General features: G+C 34.7%; 1 protein-coding gene across 1 annotated transcript in view; it reads right to left on the reverse strand.

The window, feature by feature from the left end:
- DPP10 (dipeptidyl peptidase like 10) overlaps nucleotides 1-23,956 on the reverse strand; it is a 610,898-nt gene that overhangs the window by 429,229 nt on the left and 157,713 nt on the right. Inside the window, exon 3 of the mRNA XM_046659152.1 lies at nucleotides 1,039-1,134. Within this exon, the coding sequence (XP_046515108.1) occupies nucleotides 1,039-1,134 (96 nt within the window). The remainder of the gene's footprint in view (nucleotides 1-1,038; nucleotides 1,135-23,956) is intronic.

Consider the following 23,956-nt stretch of genomic DNA (forward strand, 5'->3'; position numbering starts at 1 on the left):
CTGATCTTCAGGAACTGTGTCAGTGCTGGGTAAACAAGTATGATGTCCTGCCCTCATGAATTAAGTTACATTCTTCCATAAATTAACACTTAATTCACAGGCAGAAATACACTTAATTAGAATATTAGAGAAGAAAGAATACACTGTAAGTGAGATGATCTTTACTAGATAAAAAAGCAAAGCTCCTTTTATCTATCATACAAATAATCTACTCAATGCCTTGAAAACAAGAGAAGATCTTATGTCTAAATAAAGAGAAGGGCAAGGATTAACTGCTATCTAACCACGGTAATTAGTATGATCAGGCAAATTGGAATATTTAAGAAACGAAAACCTGACTTCCTCTTCACCAACACTTTCCTTTCTGAGTAGATTACCCAACAACTCCTCCTATAAACTTCCATAGAAACAAACCAAATTCAGGGAGCCAATCAGTGGTTTTACTTTTGGTTGTTTCTTATTTTAACCTAAATGTTTTTCTTTCTTTTTTAATTTTTGAAAATAAGAAAATCAGAAATTAACCTAAGGAAAGCTGAAGTGGTTTCTTTGCCAGGCCAGGAAAAGACAAAGCACAATATATTTCCATGTCACTTCCGAGTCATTTCAACTTTGTAAAGTCTCCCTAGTTTGTAGCACTTAAGCTTAAAAAGAGAGAAAAGAAAAGTAATTTAATTGTCACATTTCAAGCACTTACATTCAGATACGGGATCCCCAAATCTATACTTCTAGACCAAGAAAATTTACCAGGGTAATGCTAAAGATGGAACACATCCTTAAAGTCACCTAACTAATGATCATGTGGAAACAGCAGATACAGAACAGTTAATCCAATGTTTGAAGGATAATTTTATGGATGACCTGTCTTAGGAATGGGTTTTCTGAAACATAAGCCAAGGTATTAATTTCTGATTAAATGATGTATGTAATCTTTAAAGCATAATGTCAATTAAAATGTTAACGACAAATACCATTACTTATTTTAATTTTAATTACACGAAACTCAAAATAAATAGAACATATGAAAAGGTATTCACATACCATTGATCCATCGAGCTTCTGGATCATGAAGCACAAAGTCTTTCCTGAAGAGGTCTTCTAAAGACAGTCTGCTTTCTGATGAATTTGTGAGTTCATCTAAAATAAAATAAGTCTTAGATTAGCCTTTACCTCATGTTAGCTTTTAAAACTAACAAATTATAAAATTTGGAATATTTTGCTTCAAAAATATCTTAACTAGGGGCCAGCCTGGTGGCCCAGTGGTTAAGTTCACACATTCAGCTTCTTGGTGGCCCAGGGTTCTCCAGTTCAGATCCCGGGTGCAGACTTGGCACCGCTTGGCAAAAGCCATGCTGCGGTAGGCATCCCACGTATGAAGTAGAGGAAGATGGACATGGATGTTAGCTCAGGACCAGTCCTCCTCAGCAAAAAGAGGAGGATTGGCAGTAGCTAGCTCAGGGCTAATCTTCCTCAAAAAAAAAAAAAATCTTAACTAGATGACAATATCAAGTAACCATTTTAACATGGTTTTAGGCATTTGAAATTAGTCTTTCTCATGACCTTTTTTAATAAATTACTTTTAATATTAAAATTGTCTTGATATAGCACAAATTTAATAGATCAATCCTTTATTATGTAGTGATATATAATATGAAAGCAGTTAAGAATTCCTATTGTGCATTGTGTCCAAAACAGTATATTTTTCACATTCAACCATAATCCAGCCCATCACATTCCAAAACCATTTTGACATATTCTCTTTGACGATAAATTTATAGTTTTGCTGTAAACACCAAAGATGAGAGAGTTAAAGGCCCTGAATATATATGATAAAGAAAACTTCCCAACTCAGAAGGAAGTTCACCAAATAAAAAGAATGAATACCAAGTTCCACCAAACAATTACCACCATACAAATAGTAAGTGCATTTACGAGTTAAGTGTAAAAATTCAAGTAATACAATGCCAGAATATTAATAAAGAGCAACCATTTATATTGGTCCCTGACACATAAACTAGGTGTATTACCCTTTTAAATTCCCAAATTTTAGAAATGAAAGGACAAACACAGTTTAACTACCAAAGGTAAGCACAGTAAACACTCTTTTAGATGCAAGATGCTCTACACAAGTTAGCAATATTTCATTTTCTTTGGAAAATAACAGCATTTTTTATTTACTGTGTAAAATCATCTTTGTGACCTTTCAGCTGTGAACTTCACCCTGTTTGAAAATAAAATGTCAAAGATATATACTAACCTCATTAGATATTTTTTTAAAGGTCCAACACTTATTGCAGCAAGAGCTTTGTTTGTTCCAGCTGGAAAGCGGGGGCAAAGAATCAACGCCTTCAAACGCAATTTCCTTTCGCTTGAATCACCCATACATTTAACCCACAAAATAATTGCTAAGAAACAATTGAAAAAATATTACTAGCGGTTATAGTGAGAATTGTTTGATTCCAACCCTAGCATAAGACATTGTGATTATATAGGGATTTGCAAAACAAAACGCTCTTAGGCAATGATACACATTTGATCATTTGCCTGACAGTCAGACACACCAAAATTTGAACATTCTTTAATTCATTTAACAAATACTGAGACTCTTAATTTTCAAGGTGTTAAGTGAAATATTGTAAGGTGGGGAGACTTATCTATGCTCTGCCCTGAGGGCTTCACACTTGCAAAAGAAGAAAGAACATGATAGACAGCAGAAAAAGGATGCAGAGTACTGTATGAGTTCAGAGAAAGGAAGAGAAATACCTTGCAAAAGAATCAGAGAAGAAGACCTCAGTTAAAAATTAAATGACCAACTCTCATCTATTGCTTAGGGGAATGCAAAGTGGTAAAGACATTTTGGAAGACAATTTAGCAGTTTCTTACAAAACTGAACAGACTCTTACCATACAATCCAGCAACTGCACTCCTTGGTATTTACCCAAATGTCATGTCCACACAAAAACCTGCACACAGATGTTTAGAGCAGTTTTATTCATAATTGCCAAAACTTGGAAGCAACCGTGATTTCCTTCAGTAGGTGAATGGGTAAAGTGTGATACATCCAGACAATGAGATACTATTCACTAATAAAAGGGAATAAGCTATCAACCACGAAAAGACATAGAGGAAGCTTAAATGCCTATTACTAAGTAAAAGAAACCAATCTGAAAAGACTACATACTGCATGATTCCAACTGTGTAACCTTCTGAAAAAGACAAACTATGGAGATAGCGAAAATATCCATGGTTGCCAGGGGTTAGCGGGAGGGAAGGGTAAATAGGCAGAGCACAAAGGACTCTTAGGGCAGTGAAACTACTCTGCATGATGCTGTAATGGTGGATACATGCCATTATACATTTTTCCACAGCCAGAGAATGTACAACACCAAGAGTGAGTATTAATGTAAATGATGGACTTCGGGAGATGATGATGTGTCAACGTAAGCTCATCACTTGTAACAAATGTATCACTTTGGTGTGGGATGTCGATAATGGCAGAGTTTGTGCCTGTATGAGGGCAAGTGATCTGTGGGAAATCTCTGCACTTTCTGCCTAATTTTGCTGTGAACCTAAGACTTCAGAAAATAAACTCTATTGAAACATTTAAGAATTAAATGACCTGGGCTGTACTGATTTCAACAGACAAAGAAAGGGAATGGCAGGGGCAAGAGAAGGAGTGAGAGCATTTTAGATAAAAGGATGAACGATTGTTGTTTGACAAACCAAAGAAAACTTGATTCTAGAATTCATTTTCTGTCATAGAAGTTTGGGATTTTAATCATATTAGCTAATATTCTTAGGGTTTTACCACTTATTCTATGAGATATCTCAATAAAACCAGACTTTGGTATAGGTAATTTTCAATATTTAAAATTTCCCAAAATTACATAAATATGCCATCATTTTGTCTAATCCAACTCCTGAAGTTCTTAGAGCCTTATATTTTACCATCTCCATTTGACATACATTTATTTATTTGATCCAATAAAATTAATATAGGTAAAAGTGAGACATAGGAGTCTAACTTTATTTCAGTGGGAGAATAGATTATGCTAACAGTCTATTAAATAAATGATCCTTATTTATGGAATTGAAAAATTAACTATCGTATATGAATATCCATTATACACATACATTTGTTTCTCTTCCAAAGATATTTTTTCTGTTCCTAGATAAATTCTACATATTTTGTTTACTGTATCATTTAGAAAGATGTTAACATAAAATATACCTTGTAAGGTAAGTGCACCACACCAAATAATCTTATTTTCAAATAATATTTTAAATTATATTTTGAGAATTCTCAAACATACATTCTTTTATATGAGGTTTAAAGTCATATTTCAACTCACCAAATTGGACATCTTATCAAAATAACACTATTTATAACAGTAAATTGGAAAACTTTAAATATTTTGTAATATTAAGGCTTTAAATTCAGACCTACTTATTCCATTCATATTTTATGTACATTAATATTTCATCTTCTCCTTTTCATTTAGATCCTTTAGTTTTCCTGTTAGATTTAGTCCTAATTGTAGTTTGTTATTATTGTGAACAGAACATTTCTCATTCTTATTCTAAATGAATATATATATATATGTATTCATGTAACTGCAGATTCACACGCAGTTCTAAGAAATAAGACAGAGACAGATCCTTTAAACTCTTCACCCAGTTTCCCTCATAATACGGTAACATCTTGCATAATAAATATCACAAAAGAAACTGACATTTATACACTCCATCAGCTTTATTTAGATTTCACCAGTTTTACATGTGTTCTCTTGTGTACGTGTGTGTGCATGTCTGTTTAGTTTTATGCAATTTTATCCCATATGACCAGCATCAATCAAGATACAGAACAGCTCCATCAGCAGGATCTCCTATGCTGCCCTTTTGTTACCATAGTCTCCCTCTGCGACCATTGGCGACCACTAATCTATTTTCTATGTCTATAATTTTGTAATTTCAAGAATGCTATATAAATGGAATCACACATGTAAGGTTTTGAGATTTGCAGTTTTCACTCATCATGATTCCCTTGAGATCTATCTTAGCTGAGTGTATCAATACTCAGTTCTTCTTTATTGATGAGCAATATTACAGGGTATGAATGTACCACAGTTTGTTGAATCTTTCACCTGTTGACGAACATCTGGGTTGTCATTGTAGTTTTGGGTTATTATGAAGAAAGCTGCTATGAACATTTTTTACAGGTTTTTGTGCTAACATGGATTTTCCGTTTTGGGTGATAAATGCTGAAGTGTGTAATTGCTGGGTCACATGGTAAGCACGTGTTTACTTTTGCAAGAAAATCTCATATGCTTTTCTAGAGTAGTTGTACAATTTTACACTCTCACCAGCAACGTATAAATGATTCAGTTTCTCTGCATTCTCGCCAGAATCTGGTGTGCTTTTTTATAATTTTTGGCTACACTGATGTCCCATTAAGGTCTTAATTTGCATTTCCCTAAAAGCTTATGAACATCTTTTACTTTGCTTACTTGTGATCTGTATATCCTCTTCATAGAAATGTCTGTTTATGTCATTTGCCCATTTTCTAACTAAATTGTTTTTGAGTGTTTCTTTGTTTAACTGCTGAGTTTGGAGAGTTCTTTATCATTTCTAGATAGAAATTACTTGTCAGATGTCAATTTCAAATATTTCCTCCAAGTCTCTACCTCATCTTTTCATCCTCTTAAAAAGAACTTTTGCAGAGAAAAAGCTTCTAATATTGATGAGGTCAAGTTTATCAATTTTTCTTTTTATAAATCATGTTTTGCTCTCTAATGCTTCACCTAATCCCAAATCATGAAGATTGCCTCCTAGATTTTTTTTCTAAAAGGGTCATGGTTTTACATTTTACATATAAGTCCCTAATCCATTTTGAGTTACTTTTGTATATGGTATGAGGATCACTTTGAGGTTTATATTTTATTTATTTTGCTGTTGTCTATTTGATGCCCAGCTACTCCAGCACCACTTGTTAAAAAGCTTTTATTTCATCTTACTGAATTATTTCATTGGTTTGAGTGTCAAAAACAATGTTGTGAGCCAGCTGTGATGGCCTAGTGGTTAAAGTTCGGTGGTCTCACTGCTTTGGTGGCCCAGGTTCATTTCCTGGTGGTGGAACCCCACCACCCATCTGTCAGCTACCATGCTGTGGCTGCACCTCACATAGAAGAACTAGGACTTACAACTAGAATATACAATGATGCACTGGGGATTTGGGGAGGAAAAACAAAGAGGAAGATTGGCGACAGATGTTAGCTCAGGGTGAATCTTTCCCTGCAAACAAAACAAAACAAAACAAAGAAGAACAACAAAAAAAACCCAGTGTTGACTAATAATAATGATAAAGACACTCCTGTTTTTTCCCTCTATTGTGGAAGCAATTTCAGTATTCCATTACTTAATAAGATATTTTTTCTTGATTTATGATAATGAATCTTTATCATTCTTGAGTAATTTGTTTTTATTCCTATGTCAGTTAGAATTTTTATTTTAAATTATTACTATGCCATCATACGCTTCAGGTCCTTTTTATATAAAAAAATACTTTTTCTCCTTTAAAGTGTTGATAAAATAATTTGTAAAAATTCAATTTCCTATTTTCAACCACCCTCTATTTCTATTACAACATCCAACTGTTCATGGTGAATTATTATTATTTTTATAATACTAAATTAATATGCTAAATATTTATTTAGATCTGTTTTGATGAACAAAATTACATTTTTCATTGTTTTTCCATTTTATATTATACTGATCAGTTAACATTTTAATATTTTTGTTAAATATTTTTGGACTTTCACTTATTTTCTGAGATCTGGAATAGTTTAATAATTTTAATAAGATAATTTTTCTTTTAACTCCAGTTGTCTCTGGACCTTATTTCAATGTCAATCTATTAAAGTAATTCAAATTATTGTAATTAGATCTTCTTCTTAAACAATAATCAGAGAGAGAGAGAGATGTAATTTAGGGAATAATTTCTTTGACTTTATTCATTACTGAAAGAGTAAGTTATATATTTCATTCCTTTCTCTTTTTTTCCGTCTTTCTTTGTTCATTTCTTTAAGTTTTCTTTAGCTGCTGAGCACTATCCCTGATGTCTCTTAAATTTTTCAGTCCCAGAAGAAAGACTTCTTCCTTCTACACAGAATGAATAATTAAGCTTTTCTTTTAGTAGCCTCTGAAGCTGGCTTCTAGCTCCTATCTTCTTTTATCTCCAAGTCTCATCATCATCTTTTGGGGAGCTCATTCTTTGTAATCAATCCTCCCTTTTCCAAATGCTCTCAAATCCCTATTGGATATTGTTGTCTTCATTTCACAGAGGAAGCTTAGGCTTGGCAAAGTTAATATCTTCACAAAGTTCACACGGTTAGCAAGAAGCAGAAGTTACACTGGAACCTACATCTCTCTGACTTTCTAAGCATACTGTCTCTCAAAATAAGTTTTCTTTCTTCATTATCTTTAATACTATATTAATTAGGTCTTTGCGAAAAGATAACATACAATTTTATAAATGATATTTTAAGAATATCTTCATTGCCTTTTGGTCACAAGAATTCCAATTGAAATTCAGCTCCTCAGTAGACACCCCTCTGGACCTTATTAGCAACCCATTCTGCTCCAACTTGCCCATGAAGGTAGCAGCGCCACAGTCCTTTTCTTTTCTCCAATAGAGCATCACAGCATTCACTAAAAAGTGGATTTTTTTTGTTTTCTTCAAGAAAATTGTTTATAACATGCCAGCCTAAAGTTTCCAATTTACCCTCTGCTCATTGTTGTGTGGTGTTTAATGTTACAACTCCCCTTACCACACCTCATCAGCAAGGATTTATAACTCACATTACAACCTGATTTCTCAGGAACTTAATTTATGTTAGGATCATCTGGAGAAATCTTACTATTTTATACATTTTAATAGTTTTCTCTGCACTTTAACTCCAAGGACACACTTAGCAAACAGAGAATCCTGGACATCACTCATTCATCTTAATCAACACTGAGAAGGTTGCTCAGCAGGAAACTGATATTAGATTGCAAATAATTTTAAAAGAGATCCCTTAAGTAAAGCTGCTTTCTTATAAATCTTCAGAGGAAGAAATTCTGAAATCACTACCTATTCCCTAATATCAACAAAAGATTACTTAAATTTAATATTCACCTCTCATGGACCTTATTCTTCATTCGTAAGGCACTGGGTAACATATCTTATCTCTAGTCATTTTGTAACTATATATGCAATACCTCTCTGATGTGTGTATATATACGTGAGTGTGTATACATGTGTGCAAGTGTGAAAACCTAATATGTGTTAACAGCTGCTATTAAAAGGCTAACCATGGGGCTGGCCCAGTGGTGTAGTAATTAAGTTCTCATGTTCTGATTCTGTGGCCCAGGGTTCGCCAGTTCAGATCCCGGGTGCAGACCTATGCACAGCTTAGCAGGCCATGCTGGAGCAGGCATCCCAAATATAAAGTGGAGAAAGATGGGCACCAATGTTCGCTCAGGGCCAATCTTCCTCAAAAAAAAAAAAAAAAACCCACGGGGGGGAAGGCTAAACATTTATTAACCAAATAGGACCCTATGATTATGGTTATAATTATGAATAGCATCAGAAAACCAATGAGATTCAAAGCATAACAATAATCACAAGTATTTAAAGAACTGGAAATAGAGTAATTTGTTAAACAGTTACAAGATATAGAATCTTAGCAACATGAAGGAATGTAGTAACAGAAATGACATTAAATAATTCACCACTCCATGTCTTTTTGTCTACTCTAGTCTGTCATTTAAGATCATATATTGGTATTGGTATTTCTGTGCTTTTTTCCAAAAATCCAATCTTGCTTTTAAATGGCCTTTTGAAATACGTTGGCTGCATAATCTTAGAAGAAAAAAGAAAGTTCTTCAGTACTGAACTGAAGAAAAACTAATTTATGACTTTCAGTTCTCGGTTTCTCTTTACTGAAACTAATTGTGTTACTTTTTATCTAGTTTACTCTTGACATCAGAGGTTCAAAAATATTTCTTTTAATTTAAATCCTATTTGAAATAATTTCTTGTTAAAACAGTAATAAGAAAAATCTAATCAGGCAGTTATGCAGAATTTCCCACAAAAAGAACAAAGCCATTTCCCCTTTCTGTTCATGTGATTCTCTCTTCTCTCTGGATGCCCAATGCACTACCACCTTTCTTTCCCACTGCTGTTTAAATCTATATTTATTCTTAAAACTTATTCTCATTTTCCATGTTTAGTTTCAGTCCAGGCTAGCCTTCTAGTGCATTTCCATTTTATACACTATTGAATGTTTAAAGTTCATTGAAAGGATACCATCCCTTCTGCATTTCTTTATATACCCAGTTGAAGACACAGAATATAAATCATAGCAGTCATGGCTAAATTCCAGATCTTTTCAAAACATTTGCTGTTTGTATGTTCCCTAACCAGTCAGGAGACCTTCAAAGTTTTATTTTACTACTTAACAACTGAAGCATTAGTTCCTCTCTTATTTTTCATCTTTTTTCCCATTTGTTTTCTTTCGCTAGAATGCTGAAACACTACACAGCAGACTAAATCTTGTCAAAATTGTCATTTGAGATCAGATACAAGATCCCAAGTTCTTTTTAACATTTCCTAATTTATCACGGAGAAAATCAACACAGGTTTACTTTTTCTCACTTAAGGAATTACATAGTTCATAACGTAAATGTGAGGAATAAAAGTACATATCATTGGAACAGAAAAAAATCACAAAATATGTCCTGGTACAAGCTACATTTTCTTTTTTAACAAATGAGGTCAAATATGGAAATAATTAGGCAAAACACTCAGGTCATCTAATGTCAGCCATTGTCATTATTATGATTAAAATGTATAGGCCAAAATGAAGCACAGTTGAATCTTTCAATTCCAGAACCACAAAAAAAAGATGTTTTTTGTTCTTTTGGAATATTCATCTCTTTCATCATTGGTCTCTTCAGCCAAAATGTTTCCACGTGTGTTTTCACATTTACCCTACCAGAAGCAGTGTTGAGTCACTTTTTATAGTTAATGGAAAATTTTGGTAAAATGTAAAATTTACTCAGAAGTCTCCTTTTGAAGGAAGTGCATTTGACTATGTTGAATTTGTAAGGTTAAAAATATGAATCATGCAAATAATAAATTATAAATCAGTCTTGTCAATGAAGGAAACTTCAAGCAGCTTGTCACTTAGTATTATTGTGAACACCAATTTACCCATTCAAGCAAAAGCACAAAAGGAATTAGTGTATCGGGTAACATCTATTTTATAGTCCTAGATAATTACTTTTGCTCCTCTTGGCATGCCAGGAGTTTCCTCTTCTATTTTTACGTTTTGCCTTTTCCTGCTCTGTCTAATATCTTGGTATAGCAATAGCTAAATTTTTGAACAAAGAGGTCAATTCCTCATCAATTCTACCACCTCAAATTACTTTTTTTTAGGAAGATTAGCCCTGTGCTAACTACTGCCAATCCTCCTCCTTTTTGCTGAGGAAGACTGGTCCTGAGCTAACATCCAGGCCCATCTTCCTCTACTTTATATCTGGGACGCCTACCACAGCATGGCTTTTGCTAAGTGGTGCCGTGTCCGCACCAGCGATCCAAACTGGCGAACCCTGGGCCGCCGAGAAGGAGAACATGTGAACCTAACCACTGGGCCACCAGGCCGGCCCTCAAATTACTTTTGATTCAGACGGACCTGATATCTTACAAATTCTAGTAATATATACTGTTGTAATTGAATTTATTTCCTAAATCAGATTATCTTCCACTGAATGTTCTTTCCTTCTTGAGTATATTTCCAGCACGTGGCTTTCATATAGAAAGCCATATTTTAATTATAAAAAGTGCATTTTAAAAATTCAGTTATGTGGAAAGTTAAATTATGACCAAAGTTGTGTCTTTACTGAATAGAATGAGAAAGATGACTGGCAAATAAGGTATTATATACCCTCCCCCTACCCACCTTGCACCTTTTCTCATCATACATGGGGAGAATTTTGAGGAAATTTACACTTAATGTTAAGTACTGAAATATAGACTGCACGAACTTTGCCTCCTACAAGGCATCCATCTTCTCTAAGGTTTCCAACACACAGTTATGAACCTACTGTCCCATTCTCTGTTCTCAAAGAGGAACAAGCAATAATGCTGCAACAACAGCAATCAGAGCTGGGAGGTAATATTCTAGTCCTAGTTCAACCCTTACCTAGCATATATGCCCTTGGTTAGATCACTCAGTGTATTGAGGCGTCAGTTTCTTCAATTATAAAAAGGAATTGTTGGACTAAATTACGCTATTGCCAGCTGTGTTCTAGGGACTCTAACAAGCTCTCTCAGGACAGAGAAGAAGGGGGAAGGGGAGGGTTATGTGGTTAGAACTCTCCAACTAGCACAGATTTGCTTTGGCATGTTTGACTTCTTCACGTAGAATTTCATTGGAAGCACACACACACACACACGCACGCACGCACACATACACAATGGCCCATAAGGTAGCTTGCTTCTAAGATCCCCTAGTTTCTGTTGTGTTTTGCACTAGTTCTCCTTGTTTTCCACAGAGACTTTAAGTGCTCATCAAATAAGGAATGCACTTTCAGATTCTGAAGGACTTATTAAATTCTACCTCAAACTCGGCACCTCTTGAGTAAGTAAATCAAGAGCTTTAGGATTTACTCAGAGGTTTAATTAGTCAAATTAGTCAATTATTCAAAATGCTAATCATTCTCAAACCTGTTTCTGAGACCTTTTTCAAATCATCATCTCCTGAATTTGAGTAGTAAACCTAAATATGAGAAATGTACTTGCACAAAGACCTTTCACATTGTGAGAAGTAAAGGAAAATCACACAATGACACACACACACGCAAGCACTCACACCCTTGAGTGATGTCTTCTTTTCACCCTAAAGTACTATGACTCTACTTTGAGCCTTTGAGCTCTTACACAGTCCGGTTTAAGTTCCTCCCTCAGGTATGCTGATTGTTTCAATCACATCATCATAAGCAAATTTTTGTTTCATATCTTTATTTAACCCTACAGTAGAGGTTTGTAGAGCACGATTTATGAACAACTGGTAGACAGGGGTCCTAAAGTCAAAATTATATTCATAATAATACTAAAGCATAATCCTCCTTTTACATTGGGTTGAAATCTTCACTCAGTGCAAAACCAACAGTGAATCTCTAGACATCTTACTGTGCATCAACACTGTGGCATCAAACTACCGTCATTCTATTCTTTACTGTCATATACTCTCAATTTTAAGAAATCCAGTTCATGTAAGAACTTCCTTGATACTGTTTTAAAAATTGTTAATTGTATTAAATCTCAATACTTGAGAGCTCTTTCATATCTGTGTGGTGAAATCTGAAGTACGCATAAACAAAAACAAAACCACTTCTGCTGTATACCAACATGACGGTTGTCTCAAGGAAAAGCATGTGGGCAGACGGTTGAGCTACGAACTGAACTAACTGCTTTTATTCATGGAACACCATTTTTAGTGGAAAGTATGAATAAAAACTATGATTATTAAGATTTCAGTATTTGACAAATGTTTTGCTTCAAAATGAATGAACTGAACCTCTAATGTAAAGAAAAAACATACCGTATTTGTTACAAATGATAAAATCAAAGCTTTCAAGAAAAAAACTGCTTTCCAAAAAAACATTTTGGAAAATTCGTATTCTCCAGTTTGAATTTGACTGTTTTCCCATACTTTTCTAGTGAGAATTTTCTAGTGCTATCATCAGTGACGTTACTGATGGTATCAACAGTGATGTATTTTGTTTTGTTATGTTGTGTATAATCTCCACCAACATTTGGAAGATCTGCATAAATCAGTGAACTAATATTTTCCAAATGACCAATGCATGATGTAACAGAATAATGCATAGGTAAAAGATCCTTTCAAAGTAAAAGATGGACCAATGGATTTTAATATAATAGAGTACTGATATTTTATTGACAAGGTTTCAGATTCCACATTGCAACTAACCTTCAAGAATCTACCACCTGTCAAGTTTTCAAGAAGTATCAAGGAAGGACATCTACAATTATGTGAAAAGGATATTAAAATATGTCTTTCATTTATAACTACATATATTTCTCAGGCCAGAATTCCTTCATATACTTCAACAAAAACAATCTCTTGCAAAAGATTTAACACAGGAGCACATATAAGAATGCCGATGTCTTCTATTCAGCCAGACATTAAACAGATTTGCAAAAATATAAAATAATGCCATTTTTCTCATTAATTATTTTTGTTTTGGAAAACAGTTATTTTTTATTATATGATATGTATATATACATGGAATAGTTTTATTAGTTCCATTTTTAATAAATTAAATTTTTTTTAAATCTCAAATTAATTTTTAATCTCTAATCCTTTAAATATTGATAGGTATAATTCAACACCCAGAAAACATTTGAAGTCCTCAATAATTAAAGTCCCCACACTGAGCTCTACTGTGTGCACTTTATTGTGTATTTTATTAAGTTTATTTTTACTTACATTTCAAACTGCAAAGATTACAGTAAATATTATTCTGGATCTCTATAGATGTGGACTTTCTTTTTCATTTGCTAACATCAGCAGACTTAATAATCATACTCTATTATATTACTATTAAGTTCATCATCAAGAATTTTCACAACATATTTCACTGACATTCTCTAATTTTTTTTATGTTTTTTTTTTTGAGGAAGATTAGCCCTGAGCTACCTACTGCCAATCCTCCCTTTTTGCTGAGGAAGCCTGGCCCTGAGCTAACATCCATGCCCATCTTCCTCCACTTTATACATGGGATGCCTACCACAGCATGGCTTTTGCTAAGTGGTGCCATGTCTGCACCAGGGATCCAAACTGGCGAACCCTGGGCCACCGAGAAGTGGAACGGAACATGTGAACCCAACTGCTGTGCCACTGAGGCAGCCCCCACTCTCTAATTTTTAATGCAAGTGAATAATTGGATAAATTTTTCACTGGTGAATATTTACTGAAAACTCAGTTTTTAATGATACTACAAACGATTATGGATGATACAGTAAGTGTAGGGAATCACATAGATGGAATGCTTGAGGGCTTCAAATATAATAGAGAACTCAGATTGATGATAAAGGACAAAGGCCAATATACACATAAATTAGTAAAGTCTGTTATCAGAGTGATATCAGTAAATGTGGAGGAGTAGGTGGCTCCAGAGGCCATTTCCCCACAGAAATGTCAAAAAATCAAGCAGAACTGTCAGAATAAACTTTGCTAAAATGCTAGAAAATAGTCAATAGTTTACAAAATCAACCAAGCACTGAATCAAGAAAAAATCAACTTAAAAACAGTAAGAAAGCTTTGCGGCATTTTTATTCGCCGTTATTCCAATCACCTCCCTGGCTTGGTGGTAATCTTTAAGTCAGCAACCTGCATTTGGAGTATAGGACCCTGGTCCTTGTGTTCTGGAGGAGCAGAGAAGATCTTATTCTTAAAGAATTGTGTTTTCTTGCTCTAAACCATCTTGTGCTACCTAAAGTTCTGACACAAAGCACTTATTTTTGTTATGCCTCACTGAGAACACTCAGGGGAATAAAGCAACTAGTATTCCTCAAAAACATTGTATGGCAAATGAACAAGCCCCAGCTACCTGCAGAAAAGATACAGTTAAAGCATAAAATAAGTACCCAAAGCTTGAGAGGAAAAGCCAGGGAGAGGTCTTCAATGGGAAGTTAGAAATTCAAAATACCTACATAGATTAGGGAATTTAGAAAGCCTTGTACACAACCAGAGCAGAATGCATTCTCAGAAAATATGTGAGAAGACCCTGTGGTTTCAGCTCTGGCTGATCTCTAGACTTGGTACAAGCAGGACGTGAAGGCTAGGGCAGAGTTGTAAATGACTTGGCTAAGTGTTGAATAAGTGCCCCAGGACAGAACTAATCTAAAACAATGGAAGAGTTTGTTTGTTCTCTTTTTTTAAGTTTTTCTTGGGTTGTTTTTCTCATCTTTTTTTTCTACCCCTCTTTAGACTCCTAGCATTTAAGAAATTCTTTGTGAAAACATTAGCTGAATACAAGCCAAAAGAACAGATACTTCAGAGAGCACATACTACCAAATTCATCAGAAAAGTCAACTAAAAAAAAAAGAACAGCTATAGCTTAGAGTAAGCAACAAAAATATACCCTGAAGAGAGGGAAAAAATCTGATTTCCAGGGTTACCACATAATAATATTCAAAATGTACAATTTTCAACCAAAAATTTGAAGCATGCAAAAAACTCAAAAACGTATGGTTCACTCACAAAGAAGTTAACAGAAATCGACTCTGAAGAAGCACAGATAATTTACTTATTAGACAAAGACTTAAATTGACTGTCTTAAATATACTCACAGGACTAAAAGAAATCATGGACAAAGAGCTAAAGAAAACCAGGAGGATAATGTATGAAAAAATAGAGAATAACAGTAAAGAAATAGAAATTATTTTTTTAAACCTACATATACTCTGGAGTTGAAATTTACAATAACAGAAATGAAAACTCACTAAAAGATTTCAATCTTAGATTTGACAAAGGAGAAGAAAGAACCAGTGAATTGGAATAACGGTCATGTAAAATTATCTGTTCTTAAGAGCAGAAAGAAAAAAAATGAAGGAAAATAAACAGAATCTAAGAGACTTGTGGAATCACATCAGGTATACCAACATAAGTGTAATGGGAATCCCAAGAGTAAAGATAAGAAAGTAGGGGCACAAAGAATATTCATAGAAATAATGCCCAAACACATGCCAAATTTGATAAAAGCCATGAATCTATATGTTCAAGAAGCACAAAGAACTCCAAGAAGAATAAACATAGAGCGATCCAGACTGAGACACATCATAATCAAATTGCCAAATGACAATGACAATATACAAACCTGAAAGTAGCAAGAGAATCAACTTCACCGATACAAGAGATCTTCAAATGGTTTAACAGCAGATTTCTTATAGAAAACTATGAGGCCAGAAGGCAATGGGACATTATTTTTGTGTGTGTGTAGGAGCAGATGGCTTCAACTGTGAATTCTATGAAAGACTTAAAGAAGAATTAACACTGATCCTTCTTAAACTCTTCCAAAAACTAGAAGAGGAGAGAACACTTACTAACTCATTCTATTAGGTTAGAATCATCCTGATCCGAATCTACACAGAAAGAAGAGAAGAAAACTTATCAGTATTCCTTATGAATATATATGCAGAAATCCTCAAATGAAATAGTAGTAGAGAATGGCAGAATAAATTTTTTAAAAATTATCAAACCAAATTATTCAGTATGTCAAAAGGATTACACATCATTAACAAGAGAGATTTACCCCAGGAATGTAAGGGTAACTCAACAAAAGAAAATCAACCAATGTAACAGCTCATTAATAGAAACAAGAGGAAAAACACATGATCACATCAATTGATGATAAAGGGCAGTTGAGAAAATCCATCACTCTTTCTTTATAAAAACATGTTTTTTCTTCTTTTTCCCAAAGCTCTCCCAGTACATAGTTGGATGATCTAGTTGTAGGTCCCTCTGGTTTGTGCTATGTGGGATGCCACCTCAGCATGACCTGATAAGCAGTGCCACGTCCATGCCAAGGATCTGAATCAGTGAAACCTTGGGACACCAAACCAGAGATGTGAACTCAACCACTCGGCCATGGGGCTGGTGCCTAAAATCATTTTTAGAAAACTAGTAATAGAAGGAAATTTTCTCAATATGAGATAGGGCATTTATGAAAAACCCACAGCTAAGACAATAGTCAATGATAAAAAACTGAAAAGTTGCCCACTATGTTTAGGAACAAGGCAGAAGATAGGATGCCTACCTTCACCATTGCTATTCACCATCAAATTGGAAATTCTATCCAGAATAATTAGGCAAGAAAAAGAAATAAAAAGCAGCCAGTTTAGAAATGAAGAAGTAAAATTATCTCTATTCACACACAGTATTATCCTCTATATATAGAAAAGCCCAAAGATTACAGTAACCTACTAAAGTTAATAAGTGAATTCAGCACAGTTAAAGAGTATACAATCAACAAGCAAAAATCAGTTGTATTTCTATACACTAGCAATGAGCAATCAAAAAAAGGTATAAAGGAATCACTTCTATTTACAATAGCAGTCAACAGAATAAAAAACTTAGGAATAAATTTAGCCAAGGAGGTAAAGACTCTTACATTTAAAACTACAAAGCATTGCAGAAAGGAATAAAAGACATAAATAATTGGAAAGACAACTTGTGTTTATCGATTGGAAGACTAATATTTCTAAGATGGCAATATTGCCCAAAATGATCCACAGATTAAATACAATCACTATCAAAATCTCAAATGCCTTTTTTGCAGAGATGGAAAAGCCAGTCCTCAAATTCATATAGAATTGCAAGACGTCCTGAACAGCAAAACAACATTAAAAAAGAAAAAGAAAGTTGGAGCATTCATACTTTCTGATTTCAAAACTCATCACAAAGCTGCAGTAATCAAAACAGTACATTACTGGCATGAGGATAGACATATAGACCAATGGGTTAAAATTGCAAGTCCTTAAATAAACCCATATTATCTGCAATCAATGATAATCAACAAGGGTGAAAAAAACATGCAATGGGGAAAGAATAGTCTCTTTAACAAATGGTGCTGGGAAAAACAGATGTCCACATGCAAAAACTGAAATTGGACTCCCTACCTCACACCATATACAAAAATTAGCTCAAAATCAATCAATGATTAGGGCTGGCCCTCTGGCCTAGTGGTTAAGTTCAGCACTCTCCACTTCGGTGGTCCAGCTTTGGTTCCTGAGCATGAACCTACACCACTCATCAATGGTCATGCTGTGGTGGCAACTCACATACAAAATATAGGAAGACTGGTGACAGATGTTAGCTCAGGGCAAATCTTACTCAAGCAAAAAGAGGAAGATTGGCAGCAGATGTTAGCATGAATCTTCCTCAGCAAAAAATAAATAAATAAACAATCAATCTAAATAGATGAGCTAAAACCATAATAGAGATGTTGTTGTTATGTGCCATCCAGATGGCTCTGGCTCCTGGCGACCCTTGAATGAGTGATGTCCACAATGTCCTGTTCTCAACAGCCCTACTCAGCTCCTTAAACTCATGCCTAGGTCTTCCTTCATGGAGTCAATCCATCTCATATTTGGTCTTCCTCTTTCCCCTCTTCCTTCTACTTTTCCCAGTATTACTGTCTTTTCCAAAGAATCCTGCCTTTTCATGATGTGCCCAAAGTAGTACAGCCTCAGTTTTATCATTTTTGCCTCCAGCAATATTACAGGTTTAATTTGCTCTAGGACTCACTTATTCATCTTTCTGGCTGTCCAAGGTATCTGTATTCCAACACCATATTTCAAATGAATCAATTTTATTTTATTTATTTTCGGGTTTTTTTGCTGTCAGCCTTCTTCGCTGTCCAGCTTTTGTCCCATACATAGTAACTGGGAATACGAGGGTCTGGATAATCTTGGCCTTAGTCTTTCATGACACTTCCCTATACAGATGGTCTCTCCTAATACTTTCATTGCTGCCTTTCCATGTCTCACTCTTCTCTTGATTTCTTGGCAGAAGTCTCCATTTAAACTCATGACTGAATCAAGGTACACAAAATCTTTAACACCTTCAATGACTTCGTTGCCTATGTTAAAGTTGTGTAGTTCTCCTGTAGTCATGAGTTTTGTTTTCTTGATGTTCAAAGGCGGCCCTGCTTTGGCATTTTATTCTTTCACTTTTCTCTGAAGTTGTTTCAAGTCATTGCTGCTTTCTGCCAGTAAGATGGTGTCATCTGCATATCTTAGAATGTCGATATTTTTTCTAATTTTCACTCCTCCTTCATCTGAGTCTAGCCCAGTTTTTCATATAATATATTCCACACACAGATTAAATAGATAGGGAGCTAAAATTCACTCCTGTTTGACACCTTTGCCTATAGGACAACATTCTCTCTCTATATATATATATTCTGTCCTGACAGTGGCTTCTTTGTTCACCACACAGGCTACTCATCAGGATAATCAAGAGCTAAGGCAAATCCATTGCTTTCAGAGCAGCCCACAGCTTTTCATGATCCACGCAGTCAAAGGCTTTACTGTCGTCTATAAAACACAGACTAACCTTCTTCTGAAATTCTTTGGAGCACTCCAGTACCCAACAAATGATCACAATTAGATCTCGTGTGCCTCTCCCTTCCCAAACTCCACTTTGGACATCAGGTATTTCTTGATGACAAAAAAATACATGTGCACACATGTTCATAGCAGCAGTATTCTCTATAACCAAAAGGTGAAAACAACCCAAATTTCCAACAGTGGATGAATGGATAAACAAATTATGGTACATATTATACAACAGAATACTGTTCAGCCATAAAAATGAATGAAGTTCTGACATGTGACAATGTGGATTAACCTCTAAAACATTATGCTAAGTGAAAGAAGTCAGATCCAAAATGTCACATATTGTTTGATTCCCTTTATGTGAAATATTTGGGATAAGTAAATCTGTAGAGACCAAGGACAGATTGGTGATTGTCAGGAGACAGGGGAAGGGGAAAATGGGTAGTAACTGCTTAATGGGTTTCCTTTTGGGATGATGAAAATGTTTGGAACTAGACAGAGGATGTGGTTGCAGACATTGTGAATGTAGTAAGTATCACTGAATTGTTCACTTTAAAATGGATAATTTTATGGTACATGAATTTATTTTCAATAAAATTAACTTGTTACCAGCACAAGGCTTTGAGTCAGAGAAGAAAAATAATGAATGTTATGGGGAGAATTAAGGTAATTTGAGTAACTAGAACTCCTGAATAAACTGTAAAACATATAAAAAAGTAAATTCATTGGTCTTGTTCCCCTAATGTTATATAATTACAGATGATGCCCCAGAAAAAGCAAGGTAAACTGTGAGTCTAGGATCAGAGATCTTCTAGGCCCCATGCCAAAGCCAAATTGTGATGCTCAGATTTTTTTTTTTTTTGAGGAAGATCAGCTCTGAGCTAACATCTGCCAATCCTCCTCTTTTTGCTGAGGAAGACTAGCCCTGAGCTAACGTCTGTTGCCATCTTCCTGTACTTTACACGTGGGATGCCTGCCACAGCACAGCTTGATGAGCAGTGCCATGTCCACACCCGGGATCCGAACCAGCAGACCCTAGGCCGCCAAAGTGGAACATGAGCACTTAACCACTGCGCCACCAGGCTGGCCCCTGTGATGCTCAGATTTAAGGCGCAGTTTTCCATTTAGTAAGAATGTTTTTCAAGCCTACTTTAACTGATTCCAGTTTTTCTAGAGAATTTGCTCAACTGGACTTTACTCTCATTTGAACAATCTTGGACCAAAAGAAATGGGAAAACCATGCAAAAGAAATGAACAAACATTAAAATTGTTCCAGTTAAATTTTCATTTTCCAGAACACAGGTAGAAAGTGGGATATTATTTAGGTTAAAGTACTGTTTAACTAAGGGTATTTTTTTTTTAACAGATAATGTCTCTTCTTGCACCTAATAAACAAACTCTAGAATAGGATGGCTTAAGTTCCAGTTCAAAGCCAAAGAATTGGATGTTAGAGTCCCTGGCAAATAGCTGCATATTAAAAAAACCCCTTCCACAAAAACAGGGGGCAAGTTATTTTTCAGGTGGAGGGCAATCAGATGCAGCTCCCTCTTTTAAGGAAACTTTGTTTCTCAAGGATCAGGCTGTCTTGACCCCCACTTTTAGAGGCCAGGCTATCATGTTTCTAAAATAAACAATTCGATTAGGAGGAGGCAAATAAAATATATGACAAAGGATATAAAGTTGTACAGTGACAAACAAATCATATAAATAATTTCTATACAGTGTGGTTTAGGAAAGAAAATGCGCACTTATATTTTATCATGAGTATTTGAGGTTCCAGAAAAAATATGAAGGTTGAAATCAAAATGTATACAGAATGCACGTGTTTAATTTTCAACTGCCCACTTCTGTCACTTCATCTCTATTACCCCTTGTATACCCCTGCTTAATTCCTTCTCTGTTGTATATTCCCTTTAAGGAATAAATAGAATCAATTAACTCAATAAAAGATCAAGGAGGAGAATAAAGGGGAGCCCAGGTTTCTTTTTTTTTTTTTCTGAAATGTCCTTGCCCATACTTTCCATGGGTGTGATAATATATCTGAGCCTATATTTCAAAGCCAAAAGGGCCTGGCTCCATGTTCTAGTTGCATCCCGGGCTATTTGCTTTAACTTGTAAGACTCAACTGAATCAGGTAGAATATGAACAAATTAATAGTATCTAGTTCGTGTCAGTGAGGCCAAGGTAAATAAAATAGTACAGGCAAAGCACTGAGTTTAATATGGGGCGTGTGACAAGTAGATAATAAGTAAATGTTACTTATTAAAACAGATTCTCTTCCAACTCTTGTAAAACATATTATAATGTAAACTAAATCCATTATTTATCTGATTGGACAATCCAAAAAGGTGGTAATAAGTATGGAAATCTAATCTATCTTAAAAATAGCAATGTAATTATAAAGCAAAGACACAAATATATAACTACTCTTACATTATTATTACCAGAAAAATTATTTTCCATTCAATCTCAGAGTAAACAATCCATGCCATCCGGGGTGAAACTGAAAATCTGTCATTGTTTTCTCTTTGGCAGCCTGATTATGCCTGGGAAATACCACCTTCAAATATGCTCGTCTGTACTGTTCTTGGAAAAACAAGCAGAGGCAATTTAGCTTATGCTTATCGATAGAACATATCTCCTTTTTTAATTCAACAAAATAAAATAAACAATTTGTATCTTGGCTAATGTTGATGTTTACAAGTGAGTAACGCAAATCTCAAAATTTGTAAAACAATATTTCCCTCTCATTAAAGCATAATGGGATAGTTTAATTGTTGCTTTGACATTTTAAAACACAGGTCAGATGCTTAAATGACACCTTTTAAATTACAGCTGCCAAGAGATTGCTCGCAACAGAATATAACATGATATTTTAACTAACTATAACCAGGAGCTATTATTTTGGTAGAACACAATAGTAAACAGAATAAATTCATTTTCAGTTTTGTATAACAACAAAAAAATCAGCTGTCACCAGTCCAATAAAGTACTTTTTATCAAGTGCTTTCTGGAAAATTATCTCTTTTTTATAAATAGGGACTAATTAATGTTTTCTAAGCCTTGTTTCAAAGGGTCAAATCATTCTCTTTTAACCACAAAATCCTTTACCTTAAAATCATATTTGCAGGCACACATCAAGGCGAGGGTATGAACTCAAGTCAGTTTGATGTCAAGGTCAATTTAATCACTCTGTGAGATTTTTCTCCACAAACTAGGTACCCAAGTCAACTAAATTCTACTGACCGTGACTGTAATATCTAGAAAAACGTCTCTTATTTCTTTAAATTGGTGTGTTATGAGGAATAAATGAGAGGATTGTGCACACTCTTTGGAAAATATATGAAAGTTAGTATTTTTTCAAAGAAAGGCATACTTCCTTAAATGGTAGCTTACAGTTTTTCTTTTGTTTTGTTTATTTCTCTGGATAGAGTTGCCTAAATTTTTCTGGTTCCCTCCACTTCCTTAGTTCTCAATCTTGGCTCAAATGAACTATTTGGGCAAAACTTCATGGATCAAATCCATATCTGATATTAAAGATGTGCCTAGCCATCAAAATCACAGCGGCAATCTCAACCTGTGTAAATCCTTTCCAACATGGCATCTGAACCTAATGTAAAATTCTGTCCATTACAGAGACTTCTAGAAGTGAAAATAAGGCATTTATGTAGTGGAACTGTACAATACCTATTAAATACTTGTTTAATTGAGATCAAGTAAAGTTCTGATGGTTTATACACGAATGCTGATTGCTTATACATGAATGCTTGCCTTCTTTTATACACTGACAGACCTGTAAGGACCAACTCAGGATGCTCATCTAGAGAAGGTACTAAAGGAATGGGAGATTGCCTAAAGAAACAAGAGCTAGATCGAATAACGAAGACACAGTATCAGTGCTTTACAATGCTGTGTTTAGTCAGCTATGATAATAAATTAACCTGATGATCCTGTTTTGACGCTGACTGATTATAGACGCCAACCAAAGGGCAGCAGGCTACTGTTGCTAAAGAACTGGTGGAATATACACAGTCCATGGGTGACTATTTCAATACGGCAACCAATGGAACAACTTGATGAATGTCCTTTACCAATACATTCTAATACATAAAATATGCCTCTCTCTTCTCAAAACAGGTCAAAATGGGTAATTATATTCCACATGAAATATTTCCTGACCATGTACATTCTACATTCTAAATATAAATATGAGACTGCAAAGTAAATGCATAACTACATAAGACTGGCTTCCATAATTTTAAGCATGGATGTACATTCATATATTTGTAGAATATAATCAATTATTGGTCTATGGTTACATATTATTAAAATAAATGTGGGTACACTTTTTCCTTTAAATGAATTAAATACAAACAAAAATAATATCTGGGCTTGATCAATCTAAATATGTCTGCCCTTTAATCAGGAAAAAAAGGAGTGAATAATTTGTTCCTTTCAGAAATGGTAATTACTTATTAAAGAAATACTTGAATGGTTAACCCACTCTTCATAAATAATTAGGACTTCTCTTCACAAGGCAGGGAGGTTGCTGACAATCTTGGAAATTAAGACACCTGTGTCAAATTACTTCTGTAATAAAATTTGCAATCAAACTAAAATTACAATGAACATGTGTTTCTCTGGCTGTAGGCTTGCACTCCTTAGAACTTACTGGCAAAATGTGAAGCTATTTTGAGTAAAACAGTTTCTAAATAATTTCTTAGTCTACACAAACTTTTGTGTGTTTTCTCCCCTCCCCCAAAGACCCAC

Source organism: Equus quagga, chromosome 4 (genome assembly GCF_021613505.1).
Source record: "Equus quagga isolate Etosha38 chromosome 4, UCLA_HA_Equagga_1.0, whole genome shotgun sequence".
Classification (NCBI taxonomy): domain Eukaryota; kingdom Metazoa; phylum Chordata; class Mammalia; order Perissodactyla; family Equidae; genus Equus; species Equus quagga.